The following is a 17,368-nucleotide window of genomic DNA, read 5'->3' as shown; positions in this document are numbered from 1 at the left end:
AAAGCATATATTAAGCTAAACCTTAGAATTTTAAAATTTTGGATTTAAATTTTATGTGAATTTAATAACAATGAGATATTAAACTAATTCTCTAGTTTGAAAGATCCTAAGACTGCAATATATAATCTGTGCAATATAAATCCTAATGTATTATCCTTAGCTTTGCCAGTTGATTCCTAATTAGGATAAATTACTAAGGCTAACATTCCGAGAAAGTAGAAGCTCTACAAAGGAGATAGTTCTATCTACTCAGTAGGAAGAAGAAGAACTCAGTGCAGTTAAAGACGGAGAGAGACAACAGACAGACGCGTGCCTCCACCTGCTTCACTCCCTAAGCTGCCGCCGCCGCCGCCGCCAAGTCCACTACCTAACCACAGCTTATCACCAAACACGGCAGAGGCTGGGCACAGTGCCGTGCCACGCTCTACAAGCAAGAGAGCGGTCAAACCCAACACTGGCAACACTGGACCTGTCAGCAGGTAGGATGGACGTGAGGGAAGGAAGCCGTGAAAACGTAGAGGAAATGGAAAAGTAAGCAAAAGTATTCTGCCAGTTCCAGGATTCAAATATAGTTCCTGCAAATTATATATAAGCACTATCAATATAGCACATGCCTGGTTTGTTCCTGGGCTCAGCCTCTCTGGGCTAGACTACAGTATGTGCCATGACACCAGGCTCTCCCATACACGTTAAACTTGGTGGGGGAGATAACGAACAGTGATGTTTCACTTGGGTCATCCGATCTGTAAGGTCTGTAATCGTTGGCATGAAAACGACAGTGTTTATGAAGCCACAGGATCCGGCTGTGCACTTCGGAGGGCACTAAAACATGTAACCAGAAAACTACTTAATGAAAAGGTAAGGGCTCACCACATAGCCCTATCTGGCCTAGAACTCTCTCTATATAGACCAGGCTAGCTTCAAATGCATAGAGATCTACCTGCCTCTGCCTTCCAGCTGCTGGGAGGACGGTGCGCATCACCACACCCTGCTGCAGATCTACAATCGCTGATGGCAAATCCGTATTCAATTGGCTTTTTATGTGAAGGTTTATTTTTCACTGTGTGTATGTGGGGTGGGTAGATGCCTGCAGAGGTGAGATGTGTCCGATCCCAGGAGCTGGGGTTACAATAGGTTGTGAGAGCCTCACAGGAATGACAGGAACTCTGCAAAAGCATTACCACTCTGTGAAAGTGTTTTTTGGTTTTTCAACAGGGTTTCTCTGTGTAAAGTCCGGGCTGTCTGGCACTTACTCTGTAGCCCAGGCTGGCCTTGAACTCAGAGATCTGCCTGCCTCTGGCTCCTGTTGCTGGGATTAAAGGTGTGTGCCACTTTCTCAACTTCATCTCTATTAATTCCACAGACATGTAATTTTTTAAAAAATTAAATTCACAAATACTAGAGTAAAGTTTACATCCTTTTGGGTGATAACAGTATTTAGCAAACTATATAATCAAAGTTTCTCTGTGTAGCCCTGGCTGTCCTCTGCCTGGGGTTAAAGGCATGTGCTACAATGCCAACTCCATCTTTTGTTTTTTGGGTTTTTTTTTTTTAACATGTAAGCATTTACTGGAGGTGGGGGATGAAAGTGCCATGGTATGTGCTGAGGTCGGCGGACAACTCTAAAGAGTCACTTCTCCCCTCCAGCCTGTGGGTTCTAGAAATTAAACTCCAGCTGTCCGGCTTGGTGGCTTTACTCACTGAACCATCCATCTGGCCGGCCCTGCTGTCCCGTTACATTATGATTATGTTAATTCTAACAGAAAGTATTGCAGGAGGCTATTTCTGGAAAGGACAGCACATATCACCTTTTCATCATGTCTGTCCTATCTGAAAAAAACAAAAAACAAAAACTGTGGCTGTCTGGAACCCCACTTGTGAGGCTCCAAGGACTATAACTTGGAAGACAGACAATGATACACTATGAGGGCTGGCCTCAAACAAACATAATAAAAAAGGAAAGGCAACCATGGAAAATAAAAAGGCTGCTCTATTAGGCTAATACATTACTCCAACAGTGTCATAATTTTGTCCAAAGCTAAGTATGTTTCTTCAGGTTTCAACCAACAGATCCCTAGAAATGCTCCCTGCAGGCACACTGACTTGTCCAACAGAAGAACCTCACCTTGGATTTATCCCAAAAGAGGGTCTCAAGTGCTCAGCAGTAACTCTGAAAGGAGGCAGTCCAAATGTAGGAGGGTAAATCCCCCCAAAAAGCTGAGGCTCTGCCCATAGCAACAGGTGACCCTTGCTGTAAAGTCAGAGGATAGGTAGACAAATAAATTTATAGGACTTTACTAAATTTTTAAAATGCAAATGTTAACATGTGTGCATTATAATCTTAGCAATGAGCTGCAAAGGCTTAAAGCCTTGATCTTTAACTGGGATATAATTACTATATATTACAATATATAAATTATAAAACTACCCTTGGTTTTAAGTAATTAAACCAGAGGCTACAGAATAAGTACAAAATCATGAATATTTCTGTGGCTACAGCAAAACTCAACTTCCTGAGATACAGCATCTCTTTCAGAGGTGGGGGGCGTGGTGTTGTGGCTGAACCGGATCCTTGTGCATGCTAAGCAAATGCCCTACCACTCAGCTACACCCTCCAGCCCAAACTACTTTTTTTATGTGGTGTGGAAATCAAACTCAGGGCCTTGACTGGTAAATCCCTAGTCTCTTTTTAAAGAACTAATCTGAAAAATCCAGAGAAAGTTATGACAGATGTCTCTTACCTCATAAATGTTGGGGTGCCACATTTTGGTCAAGAATCTGAAGGTAGGTGGTGAATATGGGTAGTCAATAGGAAATTTAATATGTGCCTGAAAAGAAAGAAAAAGATAATGCTAATAAATGAGACAAGTTATTCATTTGCCTAATAGTTCACACTATTATAATCCCAAAGAAGCAAAGTTCCTTTCTAAAAAGCAGGTTGCTGAGAAGTCATTTACAGTATCAGGGTTATTAGAATATTCTGTTAATATCTCAGCAAATATTTATGTCTTTGTTAAATCACCCAAACTCAACTCGCAGGAATGAAAGGTAAGATGGGCCAAATACTGAGGCTGCTGCTCCCATGCGGCCTGGGTCCCACTGCATCCAGATGTGCACCTCACTGCTAAGCTGGGCCTCATCCTCTGCTAGCATTATTTTTGTGACAAACAAAACAACATTATGGTTTTCTAGTAAAATAACAGAATACATTTTTCCTTTTTATTGACATCATGCAAACATTATGTCCTCACTCAGCAACAATAACGCTGACATTGGTGTCTTTTCCTTTCAGTGATTCTTTTCATTATACAAATGCTCTTTTTCTACTCCTCAACCCTAATAAAAGACACTTGCCACCAAGCCTCATGACTTGAGTTCAATTCCCAGGTCTTACAGTGCCACTTCTCACACATTTCCTCAGTATTAATAACGTTTTTAAAACCTCCTCCCCCTCCGTTTTGAGACAGGGTTTTTCTGTGTAGCTTTGTGCCTTTCCTGGATCTCACTCTGTAGACCAGGCTGGCCTCAAACTCACAGAGATCCACCTGGCTCTGCCTCCCGAGTGCTGGGATTAAAGGCATGCACCACCGCTGCCCAGCTTAAAGCTTATTTTTTTTAATTTATTTTATTTTATATTTGTACTGAATGTTTTGTGTGCATGTATGTAATATGTACCATATGTGTGCCTAGTGACTTTGGAGGTTAAAAGAGGGTGTGTGATTCCCCTGGAACTGGGGTTGGGGTTATGGATTGTTGAGCCACCTCGTGGGTGTTGTGAATCAAACCTGGGTCTTCTGCAGGGGCCACAAGTGCTCTTAACCACTGAGTCAACTCCGAGGCTACCCTAAGACTTTTTTTTTAATTTGATAGCAGGCTGAGATTTAGCTCAGTGGTAGAGCACTTTCCTAGCATGTATGAGGCCCTAAGTCCAATTCCCAGCACTGACAAAAAGGAAAATTTGGATAACAGGGTAGTGGGTGTGGGTGTGCAAGCAAAAATGAACAAAATATTAACAAAGTATGTATATGAAAATGTCACAATAAAATGCATTTGTTTTTTAAAAAAGTGATTCAAAAAGGAAAATTTAATACCTCAAAATGTGAATATACTGAATTTTTATTGTTTTTTCCCCTGTTTTCATATTCTGTTTTTGCCTGTATCATATCATGAACATTTTTTATTATAAAATATTCTTATGTGGGGCCAGCCTGGGCCACATAAAATTGTCTCAAAACCACAAAAAGTTAGCCATGGTGGGACACATCTACAATTTGGGAGAAAAAGATAGAGTACCAAAAGTTCAAAGTCACTTCCAGCTACACAGTAAGCTCAGAGGCAGCCTGTGCTACAGTAGACAGCATCAGAAGGACCTGTTTTGGCAGCACATATAATAAAATTGGAATGCTACAGAAGACTAATATGGACCCTCCCCAAGGAAGACATCCAATTCATGAAGCAGTCCATATTTTAAAACATAAATAAAATAAAATATTCTCTAAGTGTGATTATTAGTATTAACACAATATTTGATGACATACATAAACAGATGAGCCCTTAGCCCAGGCTAGCCTTAAACTTGGAGTCCTCCTGCCCACCTGTGTAGTAACTAGGATTATGTGTACGCACCACCCCACACGAATCATTTCTTTCAAAAGGGGTTTTTTCTTTTTCTTTAAAAACTTAATTTTTGTGTGTGAGCTTTATTTAATTACTCTACTGGTTAATATAAACATATGACATGTTTTCTTAGCCTCTGTATTCAGGCATGAACCCGTAACGTTCTCAAATAGTAATCCAAAAGAACAGGCCCTAATCTTAAAAGAGCCATGGTTGAAAGGGACCAAACGGCCGATCTGTCTGTAATCTTCAAGAACAATGAATGGAGTTTCAAGTATTCACACAAGGAAGACTACTACAATCCTATTATCATTCAAAACTGAAAAAAACATTGCACACAAAAATCATTCTTGACGCCCCAAACGTCTTAAATAACTGAATGAAAATCTTAAGCAGTCAAGACTAGTTCAAATCTAGCGCCATCAGGACAAAGGGGTTTTTTTTACCTTGGGACAGTTAGGCTATTCCTTGCTCTTTTGATATAAAACTTTACAATATATGTTCTTGGAAAGATCTCGTATTTAAAATACTAAGAAATATAAAAAGGGGGGAGGGGACTGGAGAGACGGCTCAGGGGGTAAGAGCACTGTCTGCTTTCACAGAGAACCCAGGGTTCAGTTTCCAGCAGCCACATGATGGCTCACAACTGTCTGTAACTCCAAACCAGGAGATCTGACACCCTCTTCTGACCTCCTCACTGCATGTATGTTGTACACAGACATACATACATTCAGGCAAAACATTCATACACATAAAATAAAACATAGATCTTTTTTTTTTAAATCCAAACTAAGGATCCATATGAGTTCTGTTATAAAAGCAATGAAAAAAAGTTCCCAAACTTTATAAAGATCAACTATTTCACACTTCTAGAAAAATGGTCCAAGCCAAGCATGGTAGCACACAGCTCTGTGATACCAGCACTCAGGAGGCTAAGACGGAAGGACTGACAAACTCTAGACCAATGCCAGCTATACAGCAAGACACTCTCCCAAAAAAGGAGAAAAAAATTAAAAGACCAAAACTGTGTGTCACTTTTCAGAGGCTATTCACAAAAAACGGCAGAGCTTCATAAGAACAAGTTTTATGGTTTAACTAAATCTAGTCCAATCTGCTATTGCAAAAAAAAAAAAAAAAAAAAAAACCTAAAACAAATATTTTACAAATTCAACCTAAAAAAATAAGGTGGGTGGAATGTGGGGTGACGGCAACAGAGCTGGTAGGGAGAAGTGACCTTCTGAAACCTGCTTAGCCCCGTGACGACACCACCTCCCACCCCGGGAACTGTCATTATTTATAGTTGTGTTCTAAACACTCCACTTGCAGGCCGGGCGGCAGGGGCACACTCCTTTAATCCCAACACTTGGGTGGCAGAGCCAGGTGGATCTCTGTGAGTTCAAGGCCAGCCTGGTCTACAGAGCGAGATCTAGGACAGGCACCAAAACTACACAGAGAAATCCTGTCTCGAAAAACCAAAAAAAAAAAAAAAAAAAAAAAAAAAAAAAAAAAAAAAAAAAAAAACCAAAAAAAAAAAAGAAGAAAGAAAGAAAGGAAGGAAGAAAAGAAAAAAGAAAAACAACAAACTCCACTTGCAGAGAGATGTCTATTTCATCTGATTTGAAGCAGGGCAGTCACGCAAACAGTTCCACTTACGGCTTTTGTTGAAAACAACTGCCTACAGTTATTAAAGTTTAGAAGTACCCTATGCAGTGAGAAAAATATACACACATAACAACAACAACAAAAAATAAAAACAAAAAAACCTGGAAGACAAAACTAGGCTCTGAGATGCCCATGTCTTTGAAAAGTTCTGAAAATTTCCTATGAATTTAGAATACCATACCAGTGTGTGGGTCGTGTGTATGTACAGAGTGATGTGCATGCCCGACAAGGATCAGAAAGCTCACATTTCTCCCTGTGCAAGCAAGAACTGAAGCCTAAGGCCAAGCTGTCAACCACTTGGCTCAATGTTAGAAGTGTTCCCTAACGCACGCACGCACAGGCACACTCCACAAATCCCAAGTAAATCAAAGCTACCTCTATACAATCATCAGCATACATTAAACTGAATTCATTGGGAACACATGAAAAAGAACATAGACTTTAGACAATTAGGTTAAAATTACTAGGCAAGCTAACAATGATAACAAGCACACTAAATGTTAAATTTTAAAACCCGTATTAGTGAGAGGGTTGGATGGGTAAAGGCAATGGCCATTACACCTGGCAACCTAAGTGTGAGCACACGTGGTAAGAGAGGACCAACCCCATTACGGTGCGCTCCAATCGTCACATTGAGACATGCACGCACACAAACACATGCATAAATAACTGTAAAAAAAAAAACATAATTTACATATATCATATGCAAAAAATAACTTAAAATAACCATATAATTATGTAAGACATAAAAATACAGAGAGCAAGGGAGAGGAGCAAGCGATTATTTGAAATTAAAATCCTGGCTAAATTTCCTGAAGATTTTTAATTTTTTAAAAATTTTATTATTGGAGAAGGAAAGATGGCTCAGTGGTCACGAACACTTTCTCGGCAGAGGATCTGGGCTCAATTCCCAGCACCCACATGGCAGCCCACACCTGGCCATTACTCCAGTTTCAGGGGCTCTGACTTTCTGACAGACCCATATGTGATGCACAGACATACATACATGTGAGAAAAACACTCATACAGAATAAAATTTTTAAATATTTTAAGGGATTTTTAGTTAACGGGGAAGAGGGGTGTACACATGAGTGCCTATATGCACTCGAACACGTGTGTGTCTGTGTGTGGATTTGTGCATGTGAAGGGAGTGTCCATGGAGGCCAGAGAGGGTATCAGAGGTCTCCTGAAACTGGAATTACAGGTAGTTGTGACCGCCCAATTTGGGTGCAAAACTCCACAAGATCAGCAGGTGCTCTTAACTGCTGAGCCATCTCTCCAGCCCCTACTGAAGATTTTTTTGTTTTTGTTTTTGTTTTTCGAGACAGGGTTTCTCTATATTGCTCTGGAGCCTTTCCCGGAACTCACTCTGTAGACCAGGCTGGCCTTGAACTCACAGAGATCCACCCGCCTCTCCCACCTAGTGCTGGGATTAAAGGCGTGTGCCACTACCGCCTGGCTTTCTATTGAAGATTTTATTTTTATTTTTATTTTTATTTATTTATTTTTAAAGATTTATTTATTTATTATGTATACAGCATGTATGACTGCAGGCCAGAAGGGGGCACAAGATCTCGTTACAGATGGTTGTGAGCCACCATGTGGTTGCTGGGAATTGAACTCAGGAGCTCTGGAAGAGCAGTCAGTGCTCTTAACCTCTGAGCCATCTCTCCAGCCCCTATTGAAGATTTTAAATTAGCTCTTTTCAACAGGATTATAGAAAACTATGGCTGAAGGACTAACGGAGTCAGCAAGATAGCACAAGCCACAAATCGTTCTTGGAAACTGACACAGGTTTTGAGTTCTGGCCGGCCTGGAACACATAGTTATACCCTGGCTCATACACATAAAATCCTAACAAAGTAAAAGTATTAAGTGTCTCAAACCATTTCCATCAAGGTAAGGGGAGAAGGAGGTAAGAGTGTGGTGGTTTGAAAGAAAACGGCCCCCAGAATGGAGGGTACGATTAGGAGGTGTGGCTTTGTGGAGTGGGTGTGGCCTTGCTGGAGGAAGTGTGTAGTCACTGTGGGGGTGGATTTGAGGGCTATCTTGCTCAAGCTTCCCTCTATGTGGCACTGAGTCCACTTCCTGTTGCCTTCTGATCAAGATGTAGCCTGCACCAAGTCTGCTTGTACACTGCTCTGCTCCCTGCCGTGATGACGGACTGAACCTCTACATTACAAGCTGTCACCTCAGTTAAATGTTTTCCTTCACAACAGTTGCCATGGTCATGATGTCTCATCACAGCAACAGAAACCCTCACTAAGACAAGGAGGAACAATGAAAAGATAGGACAATGGAACAAAGGCTTTGTGTTTGGGCCCTGACAATTTATTAACCCTATTTAAATCTCTACACTTTTATTTTTCCTCTTTCTTTTTTTTAGACAAGGCCTCATTATAGTAGCCCTGGCTAGCCTGTAACTCACAGAGAGCTGTCTGTTTCTGCCTTTCAAGTGCTGGGGCCAGAGGTGTGCATCACCATGCCTGGATAAGCTTCAATTTATTTATATAAAATAAATATATATGATGATAATGTTTTATAAATATATTTTTATATATTATGAAAATATAAAATACACACATATATACACACACACTTTAAAAAAAAACTTTAGGTCAGGTGGCTCTTGCCTTTAACCCAGCACTCGACACCGGGAGGTGGATCTTTGTGAGTTAGAGGCCAACTGGTCTACAGAGCTAGTACTAGTATAGCCAGGGACACAGAGAAACTCGGTCTAGAAAAACCACAATGAATGAATGAAATGAATGGGGTGAACAAACAAGTGCAATTAGGGGCTGGAGAGATGGCTCAGCAGTTGACAGGGCTGGCTGCTCTTCCAGAGGACCAGGGTTTGATTCCCAGCACCCACACAGCAGCTCACAATTGTCTGTACTTCCAGTCCCAGGAGATCCAATGCCTTCTTCTGGCCTCTGTGGGCACTGCATTACATACACGTGACGCACAGACATACATGCAGACAAAATATCTATACACAAAAAATTATTAAATAAAAAAATAACTTAAAAGATACAGTGAAATTTTAAAAATGAGAAAGTTTTCATTAAAAGAACAATCTAGGAAGCTTAAAATTCATTATAACTGAAGATTAAAAACAAAATAAAAGCCAGACATGGTGGTGCACACCTTTAATCCGGCACTTGAGCAGAGGTAGGCAAGTTTCTGTGAGTTCCAGGCCGGCCTGGTCTACATAGTTCTAGAACTACTTAGAGAGAGACAGTCTTGGAAGGGAAAAAATAAAAATGAATTAGATCACAGTAGCATGTTTCCCATTAATGCAAAACACAACAGCTGAAGGAAGGGGGAAAACCCAAAGGGCAAATCTTTGTAAAACAGTAAGATTCCAGAGAGCCCGGGAAGGCTTACTGGCTACCGACACTTGCCACCAAGCCTGACAAGCTGAGGTCCGTCCAACAAACACAAGTGGTGCAGCAGAGAACAACTCCTGCATGTGTCCTCTGACCTCCACACAGAGTGACAGCACACACACATATCATATGCACACATAAATTAAAATGTAATAAAAATGTCCATTCCATAAAGAAGGTGGGCATAACTGTATTCCTGACTCTAAGGAGGCTGAGGCAAGAGAACTGAAAGGTTTTTTTTTTTTTTGGTTGCTTTTGTTTGTTTTTTGTTTTTCTTTTTTTGGTTTTTTGAGACAAAGAAAAAAATACTTGAAAAGAGATGTCTCAACAGCAATACTAGAAACAACACATGCTTTCAACAGTCTGCAGAAAAATTATTCAATCTAGCAAAACTATACTTCAATTACAAGGTGTGTATTTTCAGATGTAAGAATGTCAACATTGTCTTCACTCAGGAAACAAGAGACAGGGTATCTAGAGCACCAGGCTAGGCCAGCCTGGGCTACAAAACAAGACCCTTACCTCAAAAGAACCAAAACCACACAAATGTTTAAAAATGTACAAGACTCAAAAGAATAAACTTATCAAAGTGAGTAATTAGTGTAACCACTAAAAAGCAAGGCAAATTAAAAAAAAAACAACTCTTATTTGAGCAACAATTACTTGGATGGGGAGTAATTAAGACTGGGCATATTCCTGGTGGTTAGGTTGTGGTCAGGATTAAAGAGGGCATCTGACATGACCTCTGACCTCCAAACACACATTTACACACGAGAATTTGTGCCCACACACATGCACTTGCACTCGCAAAAAATGTGCATGTATGCATACAGACAATGGGCATGGTGGTGCACTTAATCCCAACATACAGGAGATTAAAGCAGGGAATTCAAGGTCACCCTCCACTGCAGAGTGGGAATCCTGCACCCTAAGAATAAATCTACAAGGATAACTAACTGCGATTCTATGCTGAAGACTACAAAATATTCATGGGGAATTTGTTTGTTTAGACATTATGTAGCCCTAGAATCTCACTATGTAGACCAAACTGACCTTGAACTCACAGAAATCCACCTGTGTCTGCATCTGCTGGGATTAAGGGCATGCACAACCATGCTTGCTGATGAATTTTTTAAATGAGTGTGCAGCTGAAGTTTTCCTCTGTCCCCTGGCCCGCGGTCAGGACAAATCTCTCTCACCCGCCAGTCCCACAGCCGCTGGGACCCATGTAAACACACAGAGGCTTATATTATTTACAAATTGTATAGTCTATGGCAGGCCTCTTGCTAGCTAGCTCTTATATCTTAAATTAACCCATTACTATTCATCTATGTATCGCCACATGTTCCGTGGCTTTACCTGTGTCCAATTACATGTTGCTCCTTGGGCGGTTTGCTGGCATCTCTCCACTCAGCCTTCCTCTTCCCAGAATTCTCCTTGTCTGCTTATCCTGCCTATACTTCCTGCCTGACTACTAGCCAATCAGTGTTTTACTAAACCAGTGTACAAAAGCATTATCCCACAGCATTTCCCCTTTTATGTTTAATTAAAAAGTAAGGTTTTGCCGGGCGGTGGTGGCGCACACCTTTAATCCCAGCACTCGGGAGGCAGAGGCAGGCGGATCTCTGTGAGTTCGAGGCCAGCCTGGGCTACCAAGTGAGTTCCAGAAAAGGCGCAAAGCTACACAGAGAAACCCTGTCTCGAAAAAACAAAAAAAAAAAAAAAGTAAGGTTTTAACTTTAACATAGTAAAATTACATATAACAAAACAGCTATCAAGCAAGAATTATAGTTATAATATTTAGTCAATTTGTATTTGGCAAAAATCAAAGAAGATATCCTATCTATCCTATATTTGTGAGTTCAAGGTTTCAAATCTACCTTATCTCCTATTAAAACCAAGGAAAACCATAATTATAACTATCTAGTCCAACTACATCAAAGACCTCAGAAGGATACAATATTACCTAAGTAAACAGGAAGAGCATTGTAAGCAACTTCCAAAAATCTAGAATGACAGAGACTGCTGGCTACCTGGACAGTTACCCAAAGTTCTTCTGTAACATTGGGGTATCCATTCTTGAGCCTACAGGCCTAGAGTCTCTCAGTCACTTCTGTCTGTGTCCTGTAGAATATCTGGCAGTTTCTTCTGCAAAGCGGAACCTGAAGGACCATTTCACCTTGTTTTGGCAAATTCAGTGGTCATTTTCCTATGTGTCCTGCAAGTCCAATTTATACATTTTATCAGCAATCCAGGCAAGAACAGTTTCTTGCCCAAATGGCTATTTTTGCCAAGAAGAATTGATAAACTCCATATGGAGTGTCTTCGATGCCCATCATCTTCCTTGAAGTAATTGGTGCTTTCAGAAGCAGATGTGTCTCATTGTTCAGAAAGTCTAAGTTTTTAAAACATTTTAAATGCCATATTCTGTAGGTCTTTGAAGTGTTTGAAGATTAACTACCTAACTGAAATATATCTACATATATCTAAAAAACTTAATATGATAAGTTTGATTATCATGGAGACTAATTATTAATCTGTATTTAATTATACACTACAACTGTAAATGAGCTATACAAACATAATACCTTAAATAAGAGTAGAAATATACATACAGTATAACAAAATTAACTTTAAATTTGTATCAATAAACTAAAATCCATAGCAATGTAAAACATTTTAAACAAGTTGTTAGTTACTCTTTATCCTATCATATCTATGTCCCCTTTTCTTCTTTACAAAGAGATTGCATTTTTTATAATCAACCCTCTTTAAATAAAAATAAACATTTATAAACAATATTTTGGGAATTTGGATGTAGCTTCTCATGCTACTTCCTGCTGGTCTTTCAATGGGTTTTGGGTTTGGGATAATTGTCATTGTTTAGGATGGTTGGTTTTAAGTTGTTATTGTTAATGGTCAGGAAAGAGTTGCTAAACAAAGGAAATTAGATTTAAGATTCTTGTTTGGGGGGAAAAAAGGATATAGGTAAGAGGTAGATTGTGGTGGTATTCTAATTGTACTGAAATGTGATTTTGATTGTATGTTAATAAATAAAGTCGCCCGGGGGTCAGAGCTATTAGAGCCATAGACAGAGTGTGGCGGTGGTGGCACACGCCTTTAATCCCATAGATCTCTGTGTGTTCAGGGATACAGCCAGCATTGGAGACATATGCCTTTAAGACCTAGGGGGCTGTACATTCAGACAGTGACAAGGCAGTCATGTGTTTGGGTTTACAACCAATGAGAAGGCAGAACAAAATACTATGAACAGACAGGAAATAGCTCTCTTTCGGGAAGCTGGGACACCGCAGGCGGAAGGGTGAGATTTTAGCTCTGAGCTCTGACCTCTTGGCTTTCTCTTTTACATTGTTTCTGTGTTTCTTATTTAATAAGACGGTTGAATCTACTCAAAAAAAGATATAGAAATGATAGAATAAAGGGTAGATTATTGAATCTACTGTGAAAAGAAAAAAGAGAGGATACAGACATGATACAGATAAAAAGGTAGAACACTGAATCTACTTTTAAAAGACAACTACTAGTTTTAAGTACTTTACATTGGATTGGATTTTTATATGTTGTATACAAATTATATATATTGAGATTGATATTGTTAGAAAATGCTGTACATATATTTCTAATCTTGTTCAAGACATTGTACCTATACAGTTCATTTAACAATGTAATGCAATTTGCTAATCCTTGAATGTTATTATTACCAACTATTAGGATATAAAGAAATGAAAGTAAGTAGTTAGACATTACAATCAAACTTGTAGTCATATTAGGTATTCAAGGTCAAGCAGAGATATATTTTAGATGGACAGGTCATCTTCAAACCCTTCAGAGATCCAAAGAATATGGCATTTAAAAGGTTTTAGTAACATACATTTTTTTCTTTCTTTATGACTATGAGACACGTCTGCTCCTGACAACACCAATCTACTTCAGAGAAGATATGGGCATTTAAGAAAATGCATATGGAGTTAACTTTCAATGTGGCAAAAGTTAGCCACTGGGCAACAAAGTGCCCTCACATCGACTGCTGGCAGTATGCTATTCAAAATGGACAAACAGGACACAAAACAAAGGACTACCAATCCTTGCCAAGACAAGTGTGGTTGCAGCTTTGGCAACAGGCATCCTCTGAGGCCAGGACAATATGGCACCATTGCTGACGTGGCTTTGCATTCTGGAAAAGGTGCAGTGCCCCTTTCTTCGAAGTCAGCTGAACAGGCAGTGGACCGATGGCTTCCGGTGTGCAGTGGAACAGCAGCTGAAACAGTTATTCTTGAAGGAGTAACTAGGCTGACCCAGTCGAACCTCTCAGTGGTAGACTGGCATTTAATAAAGGAGATGAAGCCACCCATAAGCTGAGAAGAATGGGCAGCCACATTCCAAAAACACCAGCAATTTCCAGAATTTAAAATCCTGAGTCATGGCAAGACTTTGGTGGAATTCGAGTTTATCTGGTACATGGACTACTCTCACCCAATGTGAGATCAAGCTGTAGGCCTTGTGTACATCCTACTTCACAAATGAGTCTGTCAGATACACTAAGCCTGTAGGCTGAAGATGATGCCCTAACATTGTAGAGAAACCTCAGGTGACTGTCCAGGCAGCTGGCTGTTTCTGTCATAACTCATTTTTTGGAAGTCACTTGTTTGCACTTCCTGTTTTACTAGGTAATATTTCCTTCTCAGGTCTCTGAGGGAGTTGAAGATTAGATAGTTGTAGTTAACAATTTCCCTTGTTAAGAAATTCAGAAAAGAAACTCACTAAGGAGGTGTAAAGTGTATAAGTTTGAAAGACATTATAAGATAGTTTTCTGTTGGTAATACAAGGCAGGATAGAAAGTGAATTAGGTATATTCTTGACTCACCAAAATAGGATAGATAATGGAATATTTTCTCTGAATTTGTCAATGCAAATGAACTAGACATTGTTGATGTATTGATTGCTTGTATATATTGTATATAGTTATTGTACTTATTGTATATAGTTTTTCTTATATTAGTTATAACTTATTTTTAAAAAAATTTTTAGACAAAAAAAGAGGAAATGTGATGATATTTTATTTGTACTTTAATAAAGTTTGCCTGGAGATCAGGGGAAAAGGTCACCCATTTTAGGCAAACAGGAAGTCAGGCAGCACATGTCCTTAATCCCTCAGCAGGCAGAATCTGTGTGTTCAAGGCCACACTAGGGGACAGAGCCAAGCGTGGTGACAAACGCCTTTAATCCCAGTACCAACCATCAAGGCGTGGAGGTCTGTACAGACAGAAAGAAAGTGACAGAGTTGGGTAGGAAGAGGAAGTGAGGGAGCTGGGCTAAGATAGCCAATGAGAGGGCAGAACAACAAGGCAATAAAAGCCTGGGTAGACAGGAAGTTGGCACATTTGGAAGCTGCAGGGTTGGTGAGGTAAGGTAGGCTGGTGGCTTTCCCTATTTCCCTGATCTCTCTAAGGCTTTCATCCCTATATTTGGGTCCGTGTTTTTTATTTAATAAGACCATTTAGAAATTTGTCTACATGAGTGAGGTAGCAAATGCCTGAAGTCCTATCACAAAAGACTAAAGCAGGAAGAATAAATCTAAGCTACATAATCAAACCTGTCTCTAAAATAAAGACCTAAGTAAATAAGTGCAGAGATAAATAAAACACACAGATTGAACAACTGTCATTAAAATGTCCATTTTCCAATGCAAAAATCCCATTCACTCCAGCTAGTCCCCACACATATGTACTCCAGCATACACAGGTGTGCGCACACACAATGGGCATGGAGGTGTACTTAATCCCAACAACACATGTAAGAAAAAAAAAATCTAAGCAAAGGAGGTTGGAGAGATGGCTCAGCAGGTAAGAGCCCTAGCTGATCTTCCAGAGGACCCGGGTTCTATTCCTAGCATCACAAAGTGACTCAGAACCATCTGTAACTCTAGTCTCAGAGAATCCAATGCCCTCTTCAGGCCTACACTGGCACTGAATGCACATGGTATACAGATATACTGTACACATATTAAATTATATATACACCCTGCAGAGTCACTTGGAAACTAACAAAATGATATTAAAACTTCAAAGAATGAGTGAGGATGTAGTCCAGTGGCTACTTAGCATGTTCAAAGTTCTAGGTCTGATCATCAGTTCCACAAAAACTTCACATGGACAAGAGTAGACAAAACAATCTTGAAATAAGAAACAAAATACACCTTTAATCCCAGCACTTGAGAGGCACAGGGAGGTGGATCTCTGTGAGTTAGAGGCCAGCCTGGTCTACAGAGCCAGCTGCAGGACAGCCAGGGCTACACAGAGAAACCTTGTCTCAAAAAACTAACTAACCCCTGGAGGAGGTGGGAATGGGGGGTGGGCTGGGGGTAAGGGGAGGGGGGAGAACAGGGGAACCTGTGGCTGATATGTAGAACTGAATGGTATTGTAAAATAAAAGAAAAGAAAAGAAAAAAAAAGAAAGAAAAAAAACTAACCAACCAAACATCAAAACAAAAGAGAAACAATAATAAACCTGAATATATATTAGATTTCAAGACTTTATAGTAATTAAGACTGCCGAAGGTACAAGGACAAACAGACAAATGTAAGAGAAGTGTGTGCAGACACATACCACCCACTTGTACAGAGTCACCTACTTTATAACAAAGACACCACTTCAATTCAGTGAAAAAGGATGATAGTTCCTCTCCGTTTTGTTTTTGCAACAGGGTCTCACTGTGCAGCCCTGGCTGGTGCTGAACTCACAGAGATCCAAAGAAGAAAGGATCATTTTTAATAAATAGCACATGCCTTTAATCCCAGCACTTGGGAGGCAGAGGTAGGCAGATCTCTATGAGTTAGAGGCCAGCCTGGGCTACAGAGCTACAGTGTGAGTTCCAGGACAGGCGCAAAGCTACACAAAGAAATCCTGTCTCGAAAAACAAAACAAAACAAAACAAAACAAAAAACCAAGTAAAAATAACAGCAGAAGCAAAATATTTAAATACTAAAGCCTATGAACCAGATGGCTTACTGGCACATGCCTATACCAGAATTTGTAGATGGAAAAGAAAGATAGAGTTTAGAAGAAGTCAAAGATATGAAACAACATCCTATCTCAAAAACAAACTTGGCACATTGGTATATACTTGTAATCCCAACAACTGGAAGGCTGAGATAGGAGGATTGCCAAAGTCAAGGCCAGCCTGAGCTACAAAGAGTAACCCTGACAAAAGAAAGCAAACATACTGTATGTAAGAAAATAATTTTATAATGTGAGACATAAATACAAAAAGCCACTTACACCAAAGGACCTGAATGAATGAGCCAAAAAGAAGAAATACAGTATACTATTCACCAGCCTGTTCATGAACTAAGAACTTGAAACGTCTATATGAAAAGAGCCTCTTACACAGCGAGCCAACAGTTTGAAAATGTAGAGTAATATGCCAGTGGGGAATAATGAGCACAGGAAAAAGCCAGGCAGGCAGAAGGAAATCCACATCAAGTGTCAAGTTTCCCACAGTAAGGAACGAATAGTGGTGTGCCCACACACTCTCCTCCTGTGTGCCTGACTGGCACTACACACTAGACCCAGACTCCCAGGCAGGGGCTATGAAGGACAACTGAGGAGAATTAGACTAACTCTAAAATAAAAGCAGTGGCAAAAGAGAAAAAACAAGCAATCTCTAACTCTTGACAATT

The 17,368-nt window shown here is 40.0% G+C and overlaps 1 protein-coding gene and 1 pseudogene across 3 annotated transcripts in view; one reads left to right on the top strand and one right to left on the bottom strand.

Annotated features, from left to right (window-relative positions):
* Positions 1–17,368, bottom strand: part of Ube2r2 (ubiquitin conjugating enzyme E2 R2) — an 83,554-nt gene that overhangs the window by 30,167 nt on the left and 36,019 nt on the right. For 2 of the 3 annotated variants that reach the window (XM_076563482.1, XM_076563480.1), the window contains exon 2: positions 2,742–2,828. The exons of the other annotated variant lie outside the window; for it this stretch is intronic. In XM_076563482.1, the coding sequence (XP_076419597.1) occupies positions 2,742–2,828 (87 nt within the window). The remainder of the gene's footprint in view (positions 1–2,741; positions 2,829–17,368) is intronic. 3 annotated transcript variants of the gene reach the window in all.
* LOC121827723 (U6 spliceosomal RNA) lies at positions 4,371–4,470 on the top strand (annotated as a pseudogene).

The sequence above is a fragment of the Peromyscus maniculatus genome, chromosome 2 (genome assembly GCF_049852395.1).
Source record: "Peromyscus maniculatus bairdii isolate BWxNUB_F1_BW_parent chromosome 2, HU_Pman_BW_mat_3.1, whole genome shotgun sequence".
Classification (NCBI taxonomy): Eukaryota; Metazoa; Chordata; class Mammalia; order Rodentia; family Cricetidae; genus Peromyscus; species Peromyscus maniculatus.
This window is presented reverse-complemented; position numbering and strand designations above follow the sequence as displayed.